Below are 16,766 nucleotides of genomic sequence, written 5' to 3' on the forward strand. Positions count from 1 at the left end.
GCCACGGACGTTGCCGCCGCCTCCAGGCAGTCACATTCCCTGAGCTCCGCCGCAGGAACCAGCCTCCCCCCGCTGGGAGGGGCTATGGACAACTGAGGGGTTCCTCAGCTGCAGGACCCGAGAACCGGCTCTGGCTCCAGCGTTGCTCAGGGAAAGACACCGACCCCTACAGCCGCCATGATGGATTGCGAGCCGCTTCACAACGAGGCCAGGCCCCGCCCCCAGCCCCGCCCCCTAAGACGTCCAGAGCGCGCCTCGCAGAGACCAAGATGCCCCAGCACCGCTTGTGGAGGAATTCTGCCGCACTTTTAAGCTCTGGCCCCACTGCCTGCGAGAACTTGGACCGACAAGACCTCTTAAATGTGAATTTTTGAGCGCAAGGTGAGTAGTAAGGAAGTACCCGCCTCCTTTGTACTACCACTGGTCTCCGATAATCCGGGTCAGGCCTCTTTCCTCCGTCCCATTGGCCAGAGAGGAAAATGGAGCTAGCGTTCCCAACCAACCGCTTTTGGTACATCCCGCGGGGCAGGCCGGGAGTTGTGGTTCTGCGGAGCCGGCTCTTGTCCGCACGCACCCGACACTTCTTGCCCTTTACTCTGGACTCCTGAGCTTCGGTCCCGCCCTCGTAGGAGACCGTGAACTAGCCGATCTCGCGCTGGGCTGGCCAATAGCCCCTCTTCGCGAGTAGTAAAGCCGGCGAAAAGCCAAAGTAAGGGGGAAACTATGGATTGGATTTTCCCGGAACCGGAGTTGGATTACTTCCTTGAGCCTCTAGAGGAGAACATTTGGCTCGCTCGTGGAAACCAAGGCTACTTGGTGCCTTTTTTCACCAACTCCGCAAATCTCCACCTTTTCCCCAAGAAGCATAAATACTGTTGTTAAATGTCGTCGAGTCTGTTTAGACCCATAACGACCGGTACAACAGAACCGGTCCTGCATCCTCCTCACAGGCGTCGCTGTGTTTACGCCCATTGTTGCAGCCACTGTATGAGTCCATCTCCTTGAGGGTCTTCGTGTTTTTCGCTGACACTCCATTTCACCAAGCATGATGTCTTTCTCCTGGGACTGGTCCCTCCTGATAATCCCAAGTACGTGAGAGCAAATCTTGTCATCCTCACTTCTAAGGACTATTCTGGCTGTACCTCTTTCAAGACAGGTTTGTTCATTCTGACAGTTCATGGCATTTTCAATACTCTTTGCCAGTACCATAATTCAAATGCATCAATTCTTCTTCAGTCTTCCTTATTCACTGTCCAGCTTTCACATGCGTATGAGGTGACTGAAAATATCATGGCTTGCGTCTGGTGCACCTTAGTCCTCAAAGTGGAATCTTTGCTTTTTAACACTCTAAAGAAGTCTTTGCAGCATATTGGCCCAATGCAATACACTGTTTGATTTCCTAACTGCTGCTTCCGTGAGCGTTGATTGCTGATCCAAAAAAATGCAATCATTGACAAATTCGATACTTTGTTCTTCGTGAGGTTGCTTGTTGGTCCAGTTGTGAGATTTTTGTGTTGAGCTGTAATCCACATACTGAAGGCTGTAGTCTTTGATCTTCATCAGTGCTTGCTTCAGGTCTTCACTTTCAGCAAGGTTGTGTCATCTGCATAGCAGATTGTGAATGAGTCTTTCTCCAATCCAATTCTTCTTCACAGTCTAGTTTCTAGGATTATTTGACCAGCATACAGATTGAATACATATGGTGAAAGGATACAACTATCACACACACCTTTCCTGACTTCAAACTACATAGTGTACCCCCCCCTTTTTTTTTCCTGTCTTAACAACTGCCTCTTGGTCTATGTACCAGTTCCTTGTGAGCACAATTGTCTGGAATTCTCATTCTTTACAATGTTATCAATAATTTGTTATGATCCCCACTGTTGAATAGGAGCTCTGGCAGTGTAGTGCCTAAGGCACTTGACTGCTAACCAGAAGACTGGCGGTTCAAACCCACCAGCCACTCCTCAGAAGGAAGGTTGGGCAATCTACTTCCGTAGTGGTAACTGCCTCAAAAAACCAAGGAAGGGTCACTATGAGTCGGGTCCAACTCAGTGGCAAATAACAACACTGTCGAATGTCTTTGCATAGTCAATAAAAACAAACATCTTTTTGGTATCCTTTGCTTTCAGCCAAAAGCCATCTGACATCAGCAATATGTCACTCCCCCATCTTCTTCTGAATAAAGCTTGAATTTCTGGAAGTTCTGTCAATGTACTGCTCCTATCATTTGTGAATTATATTTTGCAAATATCTACTTGCATGTGGTTTTAATATTGTTCCATAATTATCACATTCTGTTGGATCACCTTTCTTTGGAATGGACACAAGCATCAGTCCTTTCCAGCAAGTTGGTCAGGTAGCTAGCTGTCTTCCAAATTATTTGGCATAAACAGGTAAGCACCTCCAGCGCTGCATCCATTTGTTGGAAATGTCTCAATGGGTATTCCGTCAATTCCTGGAGCACTGTTTTTTACCAATTACTCAGTGCAGCTTGGACTTCTCCTTTCAATACCATTGGTTCTTGATCATATGCTACCTCCTAAAAATGTGCACACTGACCAATTCTTTTTGGTACATGGACTCTGTGTATTCCTTCCATCTTTTTTATGCTTTCTGCATTATTCAATGCTTTGCCCAAAGAATCCTTCAATATTGCAGTTTAAGTATTGAGTTTCTTCTTCAGTTCTTTCAGCTTGAGGAATGTTGAGCATGTTCTTCCATTTTGGTTTTCTAACTCCAGGTCTTTGCACATTTCATTATAATAACCATACTTTTTCTTGAGCTGCCCTTTGAAATCTTCTGTTCAGCTTTTATCTCATCATTTCTTCCATTCATTTTAGCTACTCTCTATTCAAGAAGTTTCAGAGTCTCTTATGACATCCATATTGGTCTTCCTTTGTCTTTTCAATTACCTTTGCTTTTTCAAGTACAATGTTCTTGATGTCATCCCACAACTAGTCTGGTCTTTGATCATTAGTGTTCAGTGAGTCAAATCTGTTCTTGAAATGGTCTCTAAATTCAAGTGGGATATACTGAAGGTCATACTTTGGCTCTCGTGGACTTGTTTTAATTTTCTTCAGCTTCTACTTTAACTTGCATATGAGCAATTGGTCTGTTCTGTGGTCAGCCCTGGCATTGTTCTGACTGATATTGTGCTTCTCCATCATCGCTTTCCACAGAGGTAGTCAATTTGATTCCTATGTATGACATCAGCAAGGTATACATATATAGTCACCATTTATGTTGCTGAAAAAAGGTATTTGCAATAAGCAAGTCATTGGGCTTGCAAAATTCTATCATGTGATCTCTAGCGTCATTTGTCACTTTGGCCATATTTTACAGCTATCGATCTCTTTCCAATTTCTGCATTCTAATTATCAATGCATGTTGATTGCATGTTTAATCCATTTCCAAGTATAGAAGTTGGTAAAAATAATTTCTTCATCTTTGGCATTAGTGGTTGGTACATAAATTTGAAATCTTTTTAATTGGACTTCATTCTAGCCATATGGATATTATCTTATCACTGACAGTGTTGTACTTCAGGATAGACACTGAAATCTTTTTCACAATGAATGTGACACTGTACCTCTTCAATCTGTCATTCCCAGCAAAGGAGACTATATGATTGTCCAGTTAAAAGTATCCAATATCAGTCCATTTCAGTTCATTAATGCTTAGGATATCAATCTTTATGCATTCCATTTCATTTCTAATGATTTCCAATTTCCCTAGGTTCATACTTCATACATTCTACATTCCAATTAATGGATATTTGCAACTCTTCTCATTTTGAGAATGAAAAGTAAATTGCCAGGTCCTTCTTCTTAGTCTTAGTCTGGTTTCTGCTGAAACCTGTCCATCATGGGTGACCCTGCTGGTATTTGAAATGCTGATGGCATAGCTTCCAGCATCACAACACGCAACTCACCATAGTATGACAGACAGACAGAATGGAAAGTATTAGCTAGTGAAGAAAGATATAGCTGGAAAACATCCAACATACTACTAACAAATTCAATTGTTTTCTCCAGGTATCACAATGCTCACTCATTCAACATATAGCACTTATTAAACACCTTTCCAAGGCTTTGCCAGGCAGTCACAGATGCTCAAGCTAGAATGAACCTTTAAGATTAAATAACCTCATTTCATAGGTGAACTCATATTCACATAATACACCTTCCATGATAGCCACGAAAATGCTCAGATCATTGGGTTTAGCAGGACTGCAGGGCTAGTGAATGACCCACACAACAGACTTACCTGTCATGACCCATCTTTCACAACTGAAAAGCACCCAGCCTCCCTATTCTTTATCTTCAATGTCTCCTCAAAACACTGCACCTGGTTGGGATATACTCATTTCTAAAGAAATCTACTCATCAAAGCCTACTCTACACCGAGCAATGTTACTAAGCATTTTTCATCAACTCCCATTATCTCATTTAATCCTCATTACAGTCTAGTGGTTTGTAATATTACTTCCCGTTATACAGATGTTAGGAGCTCTGGTGGCATAGTGCCTAAGGCATCTGACTGCTAACCAGATGGCTGGCAGTTCAAACTCACCAGCCACTCCTCAGAAGGAAGGTTGGGAAATCTACTTCTGTAGAGATACCACCTCAGAAACCCAAGGAGGGGTCACTATGAGTCGAATCCACTTGATGGCATTGAGTTTGGGTTTTATACGGATGTTTTTTCCAATTTACCATTCGATATCAAATAACTACTGACATAATATACTACAAAGGTTTTTTTCAGAAGTTGCTACTGATATTGGGGGAAAACCACAGCCCCATTATAAATGTTGTACATTCAGGTGCTATATGCAAGTGACAAATTAACCCAATTTAATGTATTTTAGAATTATTTCTGCTGGGTTGGAAAATGCTATGAAATTTCTATTTCAATCACATTTCTGCTCTAATTGTACAGGTATTAGCTTCAAGAGGAAATGAATCATTTGCAAGTGAAGCATATGAAAATGTGTGCTTAGATTTGTAACTGTAATGTCCAACGTCAGATAATTGGTTTAGTTTTGCTCACCATCACAGAATAAACTATCTGGTTGATGTCTACTAGAACAACTTCTGAGTCATTCTTAAAATTTTAAGACCCTTGGTCCCCTTTATTTCCCCATTATCCTGATTATCTCTTCCCACCCCAATATTTGTTTTGGGGAATTTTACTTTGAGTTCTATTCATGCTATAGTGATTTCTTCCACATCTTCTTCTCTAGTTTAGCTTAAAATTGGACAATCAAATCAGACCTCTTTCTAATACATGTTCCTTGAAAAATGTATTTACCATTTGTTGAATAAGCATTTCTTGAGCATATATGATGTACCAAGCACTGTTCTAGGTGCTTGTGGGAGGGAAAAATTGTCCTTGTCCTCATGGAGCATACATGGGAGAAGGATAGCAAATATAAAAAAAGTAGTAATACAAAATATCAGTCTCAATTTCTAGATCCATAATCTTTCAGTTAAGTCCAATCCATCCTCTAAAGAAGGGCTTTGTAATAACACTCTAGACCTTAAGCATAGTTCTTATTCACAATTGCTAATGGACTTAAGTCACTTTAATTCAATGAATCTACTTCTTTACCTATGAATGGGGGTCTTACCTGTTTACTTCACAAGGTTTATTGTGAGGATCAAGTTAGATCCTGGTTTGTTTGTTTTTTTCATAGTAAATGACTGAGACTCTGCACTATGATAGTCAGTGTAAAGATCAACTAAAGGCTTATCCCTAATCTCCATTTTTCACTGCTTGTTAGTTTTAAATGAGCCCCAAGCCCAGACTGTAATATTTTCTCTAGAGATAACTATTTTTCACTTCCTGTATAACACTAAAGAATGATACTTTTGAGGACTGAAAATTGGATCCAGAGCCCAGCAAATGCCTTTCAGAAGTAAATAAATGTTTCCAAATGCTGACTAAATTCCTTTAAGCTCATATCCTTTTCATTAAAAATGATTCTGTTTAGTCTAATTTTGTTCTGACTTTTATAAAAAGCAAAGCAACTCACCAGGTTGCTAAGGGATTTCAATACCAGTGTAAAATTGTCAGCTTTTCAGTTTTAAACCTACTGAAATTACATTTAACAAGGGTGCCCTCTAGTGGGTTACAGAAAATAATCACCGAAAGGTGCTTTGAAACCCTTCTATTATTTCTACTTAGTAGTCAATCACCATTCAGCACAGAATGAGCAGCACAGGCTAAGACCTAGTGATAAGGATAAATTTCCAGTGAGCTTACTATATGGCCTTAGTCAAAACCAAACGTGGCACTCAGATGCGCACTATTCTGTTCCCTTCTTTCAAGACACTTAAGGCCTGCAAATTTTTCTCAAAAATACTTCAAATGAGAAGCCCACCAGCCACTCCTCAGAAGGAAGATGGGGCAATCTACTTCTGTAGTGATACTGCCTCGGAAACCCAAGGAGGGATCACTATGAGTCGGGTATGACTCAACGGCACGTAACAACAACATAGAACCTTAATGAGTCTGCAAACTCATCAAAACAGGTGATACAAGTTGGACATAAAAATTTTTTACTGAGTGATGTTAAAAGGAAAAGAAACATACCATTTAATGAAATAGAGTCAATGTTTTTCGTATCAGTCAAGTCCAGGGTTCAAAAGTTACTACCGTTGAAACTCACAGGGTTAAATTTTATTAGGTAACCCAAATATAGTTAAGAAGTGTCAGAAGGAATTTATATCTGCTAACCCTGCCTTCTATTATACTCAGCTCCCAATTATTTCACAGAGCACAAGAGAAATCAATGGTGTTACCACCACTATATACAAAAGCACTTTACTACATATTTGAAATAAATAGACTTTAAAACAGTGCCTTTAAAAAATGTTTTCCAACAACCTAAATTAAATTAGGGCACCATTTTTAAACAATCATCAGAAAAACCATGCAAGGAATCTTAGCATTCCTCAGTGGGAACAGCACCTTGATTTTATCTTTTAACCCTGGATTAACTTGAAAGTTCATGCATTACTACTTCAACTATAGAAAGCAAACAGCTTTTCTTTTTCCATCTCCATTTTTCTGTTTTGTTTATCAGAGCACCCAGAAGTACATAAACCTAGAACATTCACTCTCTCTGTTGTCTATAATAATCCGGCTTCTTACAAATCACTCTTTAAAGGCAGGACAGAGATTAAGGCAGTCTATGGTGGATATATATGCAACTAACACCAGAAAGAATATTCAGTGGGAAATAAGATTCAAACCAAAGCAAACAACTGCTTGGTTAACTTTATTCTTCCATTTAACTGCTAGATTAACTTTACCGTGTTCTTCAAGTACAACTAGAATTGTACTTGCACTTAGAGGTGGGAATAGAAGACAAAGGCAATTTGGGGATTTGCTTTTATCTTTTAACCCTGGATTAACTCAAAAGTTCGTGAATTACTACTTTAACTACAGAAGGAAAAAAGGGATACCCTGTTTTTCATAGGGGCAATTTCATGGGTATTGTGGGTGTTGAATGATGGTAAGTGTAAGACAAAAAATCCACCGTATTATTCCAGGACAGAAGTCCATTTGACTGCAACAGTACCCTCTAGTGCTAGGACTCAGCACTATTCACTCTCCATCCAAGGATATCTTAGGAGAAAGAAGGTGTGGACTGGAGGCAGCCCCACAGCGGTCAATACAGATCCAGTGATGAGTTTCTCGGTTCTTCACTGAGCTACACATAGGGACCATAAATCTGAATCTTCACTTTCAAAAACAGCTCCAGCCAGGTACATACAGTCATGTCCTTCAGATGCCTCTCCTTATCCCTCCTGTTCTAGCAGCCTCTGGCGTGTTTCCATCACAATTTCTTCCATTATTTCTGGCTTTAAGATGTCTTTGATCTGACAGAGAAAAGATAAAAGCATTTATCCAAAAAGAAACCAACCATCGGCAGATCACCAAGGCAATCCAAACACAGAAACCACACAAGGTTAATATAAACTACCTGTATTCCTTTTATTTATCAGAGATGAAGTGCTGCAAGATATGATCTACTAGAATCAGCTTAATAAATTAGCAAGATTCTGTGGGATATAACTGATAAGAACGAAGTTAATATTTTGACTTTCATTAAATTTGGAGTGGGCAAGATGAAAGCAAAAGGGTTGCTGTCATAAACTAATCCCACTTTACACATCCATCTCCCTAAATCCTTAGACTGATACTGTGGTTGCATGCCATCAAGTCAGTTCTAACTATAACAACCCTGTATGGGACATAGGAGACCTGTCCCACAGAGTTTAAGCTGTAATATTCCTAAGAACAGATCACCAGATCTTTTCTCCTGCAGAGCAGCTGCTGAGTTCAAACCACTGACCTTTTGGTTAGCAGCCAAGCACTTAACTATTACTCTACTAGACACTGAGAATACTGGAAGTATCTAAGATCTACCAGACTAGTTCATACATGGGTGTGACAAAGGTTAATTGGAAGATGTGCTTGCTGTCACTGTGGAAACAGTGGACCTGACAGATAAACAACTAAAGCCTGCACACAGATCAGCGAAGAATAAGGACGCCCTGGGTGGAGTACCTGATGTGGAAGGGACACTTCATAGCAGTACAGGATACTGGTATCATACAGCATCATCCTCTGAGTTACCATCGAGACGATGCAGTTCCGAAGCCGGGATATCACCTCTCGATCAGCAAGGGATACAGGCTACAAAGTAGATGCAGGAAAGCAGAGTACCAGGAAGGAAAGGGAAATAAAAAAGGACCCAGATAAATGAGTGGTCACAGTAAATCACAGAAAAGAAACCATGACATAAACAGCATCACTCTTGGACTCCAAACCAAACAAATCAGCTAACTCCAAAGGAGAGTAAAAAGGATAGTTTCTTCCATGGTCCTTCAGTTAACCTACCCTGCAACTCTGCTATCTCTGCCAGCAGTCCCCAATTTCAGTGCTTCCAAACACAGAAGGCAATACAACGTTCATAAACACACCTCAGTGGAGATTCAAACTAACTCAGACTACAGCAGTAATATAATTTAAAAACACACCAAAGACCAAGTGCTACTTCATCCACCAACATCAGCAGCAGGGTTGACTCACCTCCATGTTTGCAATGAAGCCCCCTGCCTCCTCTTCCTTGTGCTCAGAGGTTGGGTAGATCCAGATGAAGCCGTTGTTACCCAGAATCACTGAGGCACCACACGGCAAATCATGGAAGTGAGTCTTCTGCCGTTTTACCAGGGAGGGTGAAACCTGGACCAAAACACCCTGGCCTAGCTAAAAGAGAGACACATCTTAAGTTGTTACAGGATGATCAGTGAGATGAATGGAAAGTAGATTACATAGTAAGTAAGCATTTTTCCAAAGATAAATTCTAAATTCATAGGTTTTATATTCCCATAAAGTAATTTTTCATATTCTTCTCTATCATTTTCCTTTGTAATCATCCATTCTAATTCAGGACTGGTGAGCTGGCTTTTAGAAGCTGAAGCCAATGAGGACATGGGTTAGAGCTTTTTGTGGGCCAAGGAACAATGTTCTGTTCCATGACCCTGGATCATATCTTTAACCACAACCAGCTATGGTACATGTGACATGTGTGTCACTGGGCAGTAACCTGGCCTAGGAAGGGCAGCACACACAAGGCAGCCATTCTGTCTCCTGTTTCAAGGCTGACTATTGTTGAAAATGAAGTTTCACCCAGATAAAGCCAAAAACCAAACCAAACCAAACTCACTGCCATTGAGTCAATTCTGACCCTAACAACCCTAGAGCAGAGTAGAATTGCCCCATAGTGTTTCCAGGACTATAAATCTGTATGGAACCAGCCTTTCTCATCTTTCTCCCAAGGAGTAGCTGATGGATTTGAACCGCTGACGTTTTGGTTAGCAGCCCAATGCTTTAACCAGAGTGCTACCAAAGCTCCTAGATGGAGCCAAGAGACTAATTAATTTTATGTTAGGAAGTATGCTACCTTTAAAAAAGTAAACAACCTCCATAATGTAACCTCATACAAGAAAAACAGATTGCACTTAGGTACTCAAGTGACAAATCAATCATTCCTAGAAATAATACATTTTCTTCATGATATTTCTCAAAGGGCTGAGACTGCCCTGTTTCATCAGGCTGTGACCTTCCTTAGTTTCAAGAACTGCCTCTCAGCCCTGGACCTGATGCATATCTGCAGTGCCCCCTGGGAAGAGCAGAGTGAGCAGAGCCTCCCAGCCCGTGGTCACAGGGGGCTCTTCTGCCCCAACAATCTCCTCAGTAGGAAAGGAATGAAAGCTGTCATCCTTTACAATGCTACTGGCCCATGACCATGTGAATCCTGACCTTCCTTCCTCTAAACTCTGAGAACACTGACACTGTGGGATGCTAGTCCTGAATGCTTGTTAACCTCTGAGGTTCTGTGGGTCAGAATTCCACAAGAGAATTCACAGATTCAGAAATGGACTTAAGTCTTGGTCAACAAACAGAACGGTAAGAGCCCAACTTACTTTTCCGTATTTTAGACTCCTCGTGTGAAGAGAAACAGCTCCATCAGAGAACACTGCCTGTACCTCAGCCTGGCCAGGGTGATGAAGGAAAAAACAGCAGCTCTGGCCACTGACATTCACGTCACCTCCCTCCTTCACATCCCTACCCCCAATGTCTCCATCCTTTCCTGCTGTCTCCAACAGTCCCACTGGGCAGTCTTACAACTGGAATGACCCTGAGGACATCACTGCGACCTGACCTCTCCCCTCTGTCACGAGTTTCTTGATAGGAATAATATCTTTTCTACACCCTGGGGTAAAAGTTAAACCATCATTAAGAAAACGAGTTTGGCCTACACAAGGGCCACCATAGGTTGTAAGACCCAAAGAAATGACTTAGCAGCATGTCTGAACAAGAGCCAGAGGTCAGTCTGAGTCAAGGAGACAGAGAAAACCTGTGGCAGAGCCCTTGACACTTGATCTGGGACTCAGACACCTGTTAGGACTACATGTTTCTCCTGTCAAAGATAAGCAATTTCAGCCACATTTCCCAGTTCCACATAAAAGCATGAAGCTGCTAAAATGTAAGGTGCAGGATACACTGATAAGGTCCCCTTCCTGCAAGAAACCTCTCATTGCAAGCTCATCTTCTGCAGATCTTCTCCTCTGAAATACACAAAGAAATGACCATGTTACTTAAGTCAGATTCTCTCTTCTTCTCTTTTACTTCCTCTTGAGACCTTTGAAGCCAACCACGACATTCAAACACTAAGAACTATGACAAGATAGCCTGTGCCACTCAAAGGAAACAAGAGTGATAACCACTACTTTCCAGCTTAGACCTTTCAACTCTTCTCCTCCTCTCTTACTCAAATGCCTTACCTGATATTCAAAACCCTCCCAATCTCGGCCAGCCTGCTTTTCCACATTAACCCTCCATGACAGCCCTCCATGCTCCAGCATGACCAGACTACTTCCTACTTCACTGTTTCTTTGCTCCCACACTTCCCTTTATCTCAGAATCCCTGAACTCATCATTTAAATTCTATCCATCCTTCAAGGATCAACTCTGATCTCCTCCCACTGAAATGAATTCATCTTTTTGTACAATTACACACTTGTTTATTGTGTGTAAACTGTACTGCCCCGAATTTGGATGATCTCATATCCCCTGATAGTCTGTAAATGCTTTAAGAAATCAATTTTGTCTCTTTTGTCTTGGCATTCTCCACAAAACCTAGCACAGTAAGTGTCTGTAAATATATGATGGACTGAAAATAAAGGTGAACCATGGTATTTTGCAAAAGACTGCATTTAGTTGCTGCAGTTGTCTGGAATAACCAAGTGCCACTCAATTCCCAAAACAATAAATATAACTTTTCAAGGCACACCTTCACTGTGCAAAGCTGATATACACAGAAATGGAAAACTGTTAGCATCAAGTATCTGGGATCTCTTCCTCAACTCTTTCGGAATCTTACTATAGACATTCCTGACACCACACACCAACTGCAACTTGTGCTGGGAGAACTAGGTCAGGTGAAAGGCCTAGGCTTACATCCAGGCAGCAGTCGTCACAGCAGGCAAACAAGAGAAACAATAGCAAGCTCAATGTAAGGCAAAGTTCTCTGGTGGAGCAGAGGGCCTCACAGCTCCCCCTAGGCAAGGTGTACAGTCCCAGGACCTTGTTTGAGATCCTTACCAGCTCTCCTCCAGGAAGGTTCATGGATGAGAGAAGCAAGACTGAATCCAGCCTGGAGTTGGTCTCTACCTTCCATCTCTTCTGTTGAACCTACAAACAAAAAAAATCCACACCTGGACACATACTCCAGAGGTAAATGCTCACCTCTTAGGTAATTGATAATCTCAAATACAACAAGCCAAGTGTTTACATCATAGGTCACAAACAGCCAAATGGAATGAATGCCTCATTAATATAACTATACACAGAATGACCACCCCATTCATTAAATCACTAACTTGCCTTTACTTGGTAAAAATCAATCTTATATCGACTTTACCTCTGTGATTCTCCCTACTACAATGTCTCCTACTTCACCATTATATCTGAAAGATAAAGCAAAAGGTCATCAGTGAACAGGCTGTCTTACATGACCAAGCACCACTTGAGGCTTCAGTTAAATTGGATGAGGGCACTGATTAGTCTACATTTAGCAAACTCACCTAACTAGACTGTCCGGACTTATTTTCAGGACTTGATAACTTCAAGCATCCCTACGTGCCTAAAATCTCAGTTATTATTATTAAACCACTTATGGAAAGCAGTTTATTAAGCCTAAAATCCCTATTTTGTTAGATTACACGACATTGTAAAGCATGGGAAATTTTCCTGTGGGCTCTGTACCAGAGAAGGAAAAAGGAGACTCTGAGACAGGATGCCATCCAAAGCAGCAATGATGCCAATCAAATGGGTGACTATCTCCCCTACCCACTGGCTGCCCTGTCGCAGGTCCCTTTGCTAGTCCCTCATCCCTTTGATTCTAATGATGAAGTATTCCAATGCTGAAGACCAGTCCCTGGGCCTCTTCTCTTTTCAGTCCACATGCATTTCTTGGTAAGCTCATTCAATCTAATGGCTTTAAATACCAATAATGACTACTCCACTCATTCCAGATTCTATTCCACTGCTAACTACCCAACATATCATTTAGATGACTATCAGGCATTTTCAAATGTAACAAGCCCCAAACTAAGATTGCCAGCAACCTCCTCTTCCCTCTCTCCTTTCCACCTCCAGCAAACTGTTCCTCTCCTCATCTCAGTAAGTGGTGACCTCATCCTCCCAGATGCTCAAGCCAAAAACTTTGGAGAGGCATCTTTGATTTGTCTGTCTCTCATGTTCTACAACCAGTCTAGCAGCAAATCCTTCCAGCTCCATTTTCCAAATACATGCAGAATTAAATCACTGATTCCCATTTCCACTGCTGCTACCTCATTCCAAACTCCCATCAGTTCTGATGAATTCTTCTCCTTAAGTCTGCCCCGGTGTGGTACAATTACTTGGTATGGCTTTACTAGCCATGGACTTGTGACTTCCACCAGATTACTGGGTGGGACCATGCAAGTAAGATGTATAAACTCTAATGCTGGGATTGGTTGGTTCTGCCACGCAGCTGGGCTTAAAATGAGCCCTCCTAGATGCAGAGGAGGGGCTCTCACTCCCATCAAGAGAGAAGAGCCAGAGTTGGAGTGGAATGGAGCAAGTTCTTGGACCTAAGATCCCTGCAAAGTTCTTGGACCTAAGATCCCTGCACTGGACCTCCTTGGCAAAGACGCCTCAGCAGAGATGCCCTGGCTGAGAGACAGTGGCAGTGGAACCAAGAGGCATGAGACAGAGCAGCAACCTTACCAGCCCATGGAGTAAGAAAGCTGAGTGCCCTTGAACAGGAGGCTTGTTGGCAGAGTGGGGTGCACCTACCAGCAGAGCCAAGGGCCAGAGAGGCGTGCCTGACGGCATAGCAGAGGGGAGACTGACTTGATCGAAGAACTGTGTCCTGAGCACGTTCCTGAACCTGAGTTGTAGCCTGTTACTCCACCCCCGCCCCCATAATTGTGAGTATTGTCTGAGTTCTGTGTGACCACTGCAACAAACTATCAAACCCAGCAGGGAAGTGAGTGCCTTGGTAGGGACAGTTCATGTCAGAACTGGCAGGAAGATTGGAGGCTGGTAGTGTGTCTGGCCTCTTAGGAATAAGCCTTGGAGTGTTGGTGGTGACTTTTTCCCCCGCTGTGAGGTTGGAGGAAGTCACAGGAAGATGCTGCCCGTACATCCTTTTTGCACCCAGTTCCCCTTCCATTTTCTCATAGCAGCCAGAGTAGTTTTATTAAAACTTACATCCAATCATGTCCCTCCTCTTCTCTACCCTCTCCACAGTCTTCCCAAATTACACAAAGTGTAAGCAAAAATGCTTACAATGGCCTACAAGGCAAGCTAGACTATTCTCCCACCTCCATTTCTCTCTGCTCCCACTCTCCCCCTAATTTACTCTGTTCCAACTCCACTGGCTTCCTTTCTGGGGCTAACCTTTTCTGAGCCCTTCCAGTACTAGGCTCTGTGCTTTTACATGAATTCATCATTTCACTGAATTCTAACAAAAATCCTACAAAGTAGGTTATGCTTTTATTCTCATTTTATAGAGGAGGCTGGAAAAGCTAGGTAATGGGGAGAAACCTTTGAAGCCACACTTATCTATACGGTACTTGCTATCGTCATGTCATGTTCAAAATCACAGACCCACAGAATGATGGGGCAGTTGAGAGGAGGGAGAAAGAAGAGACCTAGTCATGTAATATGGATACAGCAAAGAAAGAGAATACACACCTTTTGTCCTCACCTGGTTTTCAAAGCTTTCACACAAATCAATTTGTTTACTCTCTCCACGGAGCCAGCCACAGATGCTATGAGCTTCTCTTCCCCCATATATGTTCCATGGCCCCTGTTGCAAGACACAGCCACGAAGGACAGCAGAGTAACACTTGAGGTGACCTCTCCCCTCAAGAATGTGTTCCTCCAACCTACCAGGTTCCCTCTGCCTTAAAGCCTGACTTTTTGTGTTGGATACTCTATGGACCTGGAACACTGCTTCTCCAGAGAACTCCATGAACATCTCCCTCATCATCTTTAAGTGTGCTCAAATATCACTTTCTCCATCAGACCTACCCAATTTAAAATAGTCATCTACCCTGCTGTTGCACTACCATATTCCCAAACCCATTCCCATGACTCTGATCAACTTTTTTTTTTCCACCATCACATTTAACAGCAAACATTCTACATATTTATATGCTGTGTTTACTTGTTTATCTGCCTCTCCTTGTTAGAATTTAAACTCCACCAGGGCAGATTTTGTTCACTGTTGTACCTCAAGTGCACATGATATAAATGTGTTGAATGCATTAATGGAGGACTGAATTGTAAGGTCTCCTAGAATTCAATAACCTCAAACCCAGGGAAAAAGCAATGCTGTAATGAGTCCCCCATCCCCTACCCCCCCAAAAAAAAGAACAGAAATACCACCAAAATGCTAATAGTGTTTATCTGCAGATAAAGCAGATTATTAGCATTTTGGATGTATTTTTCTCTTTTCCACATTATAATAATCTCATTTAATCCTCACTACCCTGCCAGCTGTTGTTGTTGTCGAGTCATCTCCGACTCACAGCGACCCCTCCTTGGGTTTCCGAGGCAGTAGATTGCCCAATTTCCCTTCCGAGGAGTGGCTGGTGGGTCTGAACCCCAGACTTCTGGTTGGCGGTTCAAACCCACCAGTCACTTCTCAAAAAGAAGATTGGGCAATCGTTGCTGTTATTAACACTTATAGATAACAAAACACGTTCCAAGAGGTAATACAGCTAATAAGTGACCGCAGCAGGACTAGAACCCGGACTGTTCGACTCAAGAGCGTGCTTTCTTAACTACAACAAACTACACTGCGTTTAGACTTTAGTTTGTATATTTCGATGCATGAAGCACAATTTGTCTACCTTAAACCCAAACTATCACTGACTCCAAAACCCAGTCCCTGGCCCCCAGATGACGCTGAGGGAGACGGACGGAGGCCCATCGTTCATTTGAAAACCGGAAAAAGGCCCCTATTACGGACTCTCCTCGGTTTTTCAGGTTTTCAACAAGGAAGGTTCAGAGCACCCGAGGGGCAGGGCGACCAGAAGTCAGAAGGGCTTCAGACAAACGCGAACAAACATGATACAGGGAGTGAAAAGCCGAGTCCTCTGAAACCCGAAGACTGGGATGCTCAGGAGAATCCTCTGGGTCCCAGAGGGGCTTAGACGCCAGAGGCCCGAGTTTCGAGCTAGTAGGCCACGTGCAGAGCCCCACAATCGCTCGCTGGAGTACCCAGTCCCCCACGTCCCCACATACCTCATGAAGCCTGTGTCTGTAGTGATCGTGTCCCCCGGCACCACCAGGTGTTTTTTAGTTTCGTGACCCAAGCTCTCGCTAACAGGCTTACGAGCAGCGGGAAGTCTCATTTCCATCGCCATCTTGGCGCCAATGATTTGCGCAGGCGCAACCAGGCCCGAAGGCACTGTATTTGGTCCCGCAATTCCCTGCCGACGTTCTCACTGGTGGGGTGGGGCGGGGCCTTGGAGAAGCTACCAATGGGAGAGCATGGACTGATGGCCATGTTGACTATTGGCAAGCATGAGGTTAACTTGAAGGGAAGTAGGGGCCGAATTGCCATGTTTACTATTGGCAGGGCCGCACCTGTGGAATAGTATACCCAAGTCTCACGTTTTGTGACGTAT

At 42.7% G+C, this 16,766-nt stretch overlaps 1 protein-coding gene across 1 annotated transcript; it reads right to left on the bottom strand.

Annotated features, from left to right (window-relative positions):
* Positions 1–7,808: 7,808 nt before the first annotated feature.
* On the bottom strand, positions 7,809–16,502 carry EXOSC2 (exosome component 2). The gene is made up of 9 exons (XM_007944222.2): positions 16,381–16,502; positions 14,837–14,938; positions 12,503–12,548; positions 12,184–12,273; positions 11,082–11,147; positions 10,503–10,571; positions 9,106–9,282; positions 8,581–8,709; positions 7,809–7,889 (listed from the first exon to the last, which is right to left on the bottom strand). The coding sequence occupies exons 1-9, from the start codon at positions 16,500–16,502 to the stop codon at positions 7,809–7,811; spliced, it is 882 nt and encodes a 293-aa protein (XP_007942413.1).
* Positions 16,503–16,766: the final 264 nt, after the last annotated feature.

Source organism: Orycteropus afer, unplaced genomic scaffold, assembly GCF_000298275.1.
Source record: "Orycteropus afer afer isolate SDZICR_OR568_19922 unplaced genomic scaffold, OryAfe1.0 scaffold00123, whole genome shotgun sequence".
NCBI lineage: Eukaryota > Metazoa > Chordata > Mammalia > Tubulidentata > Orycteropodidae > Orycteropus > Orycteropus afer.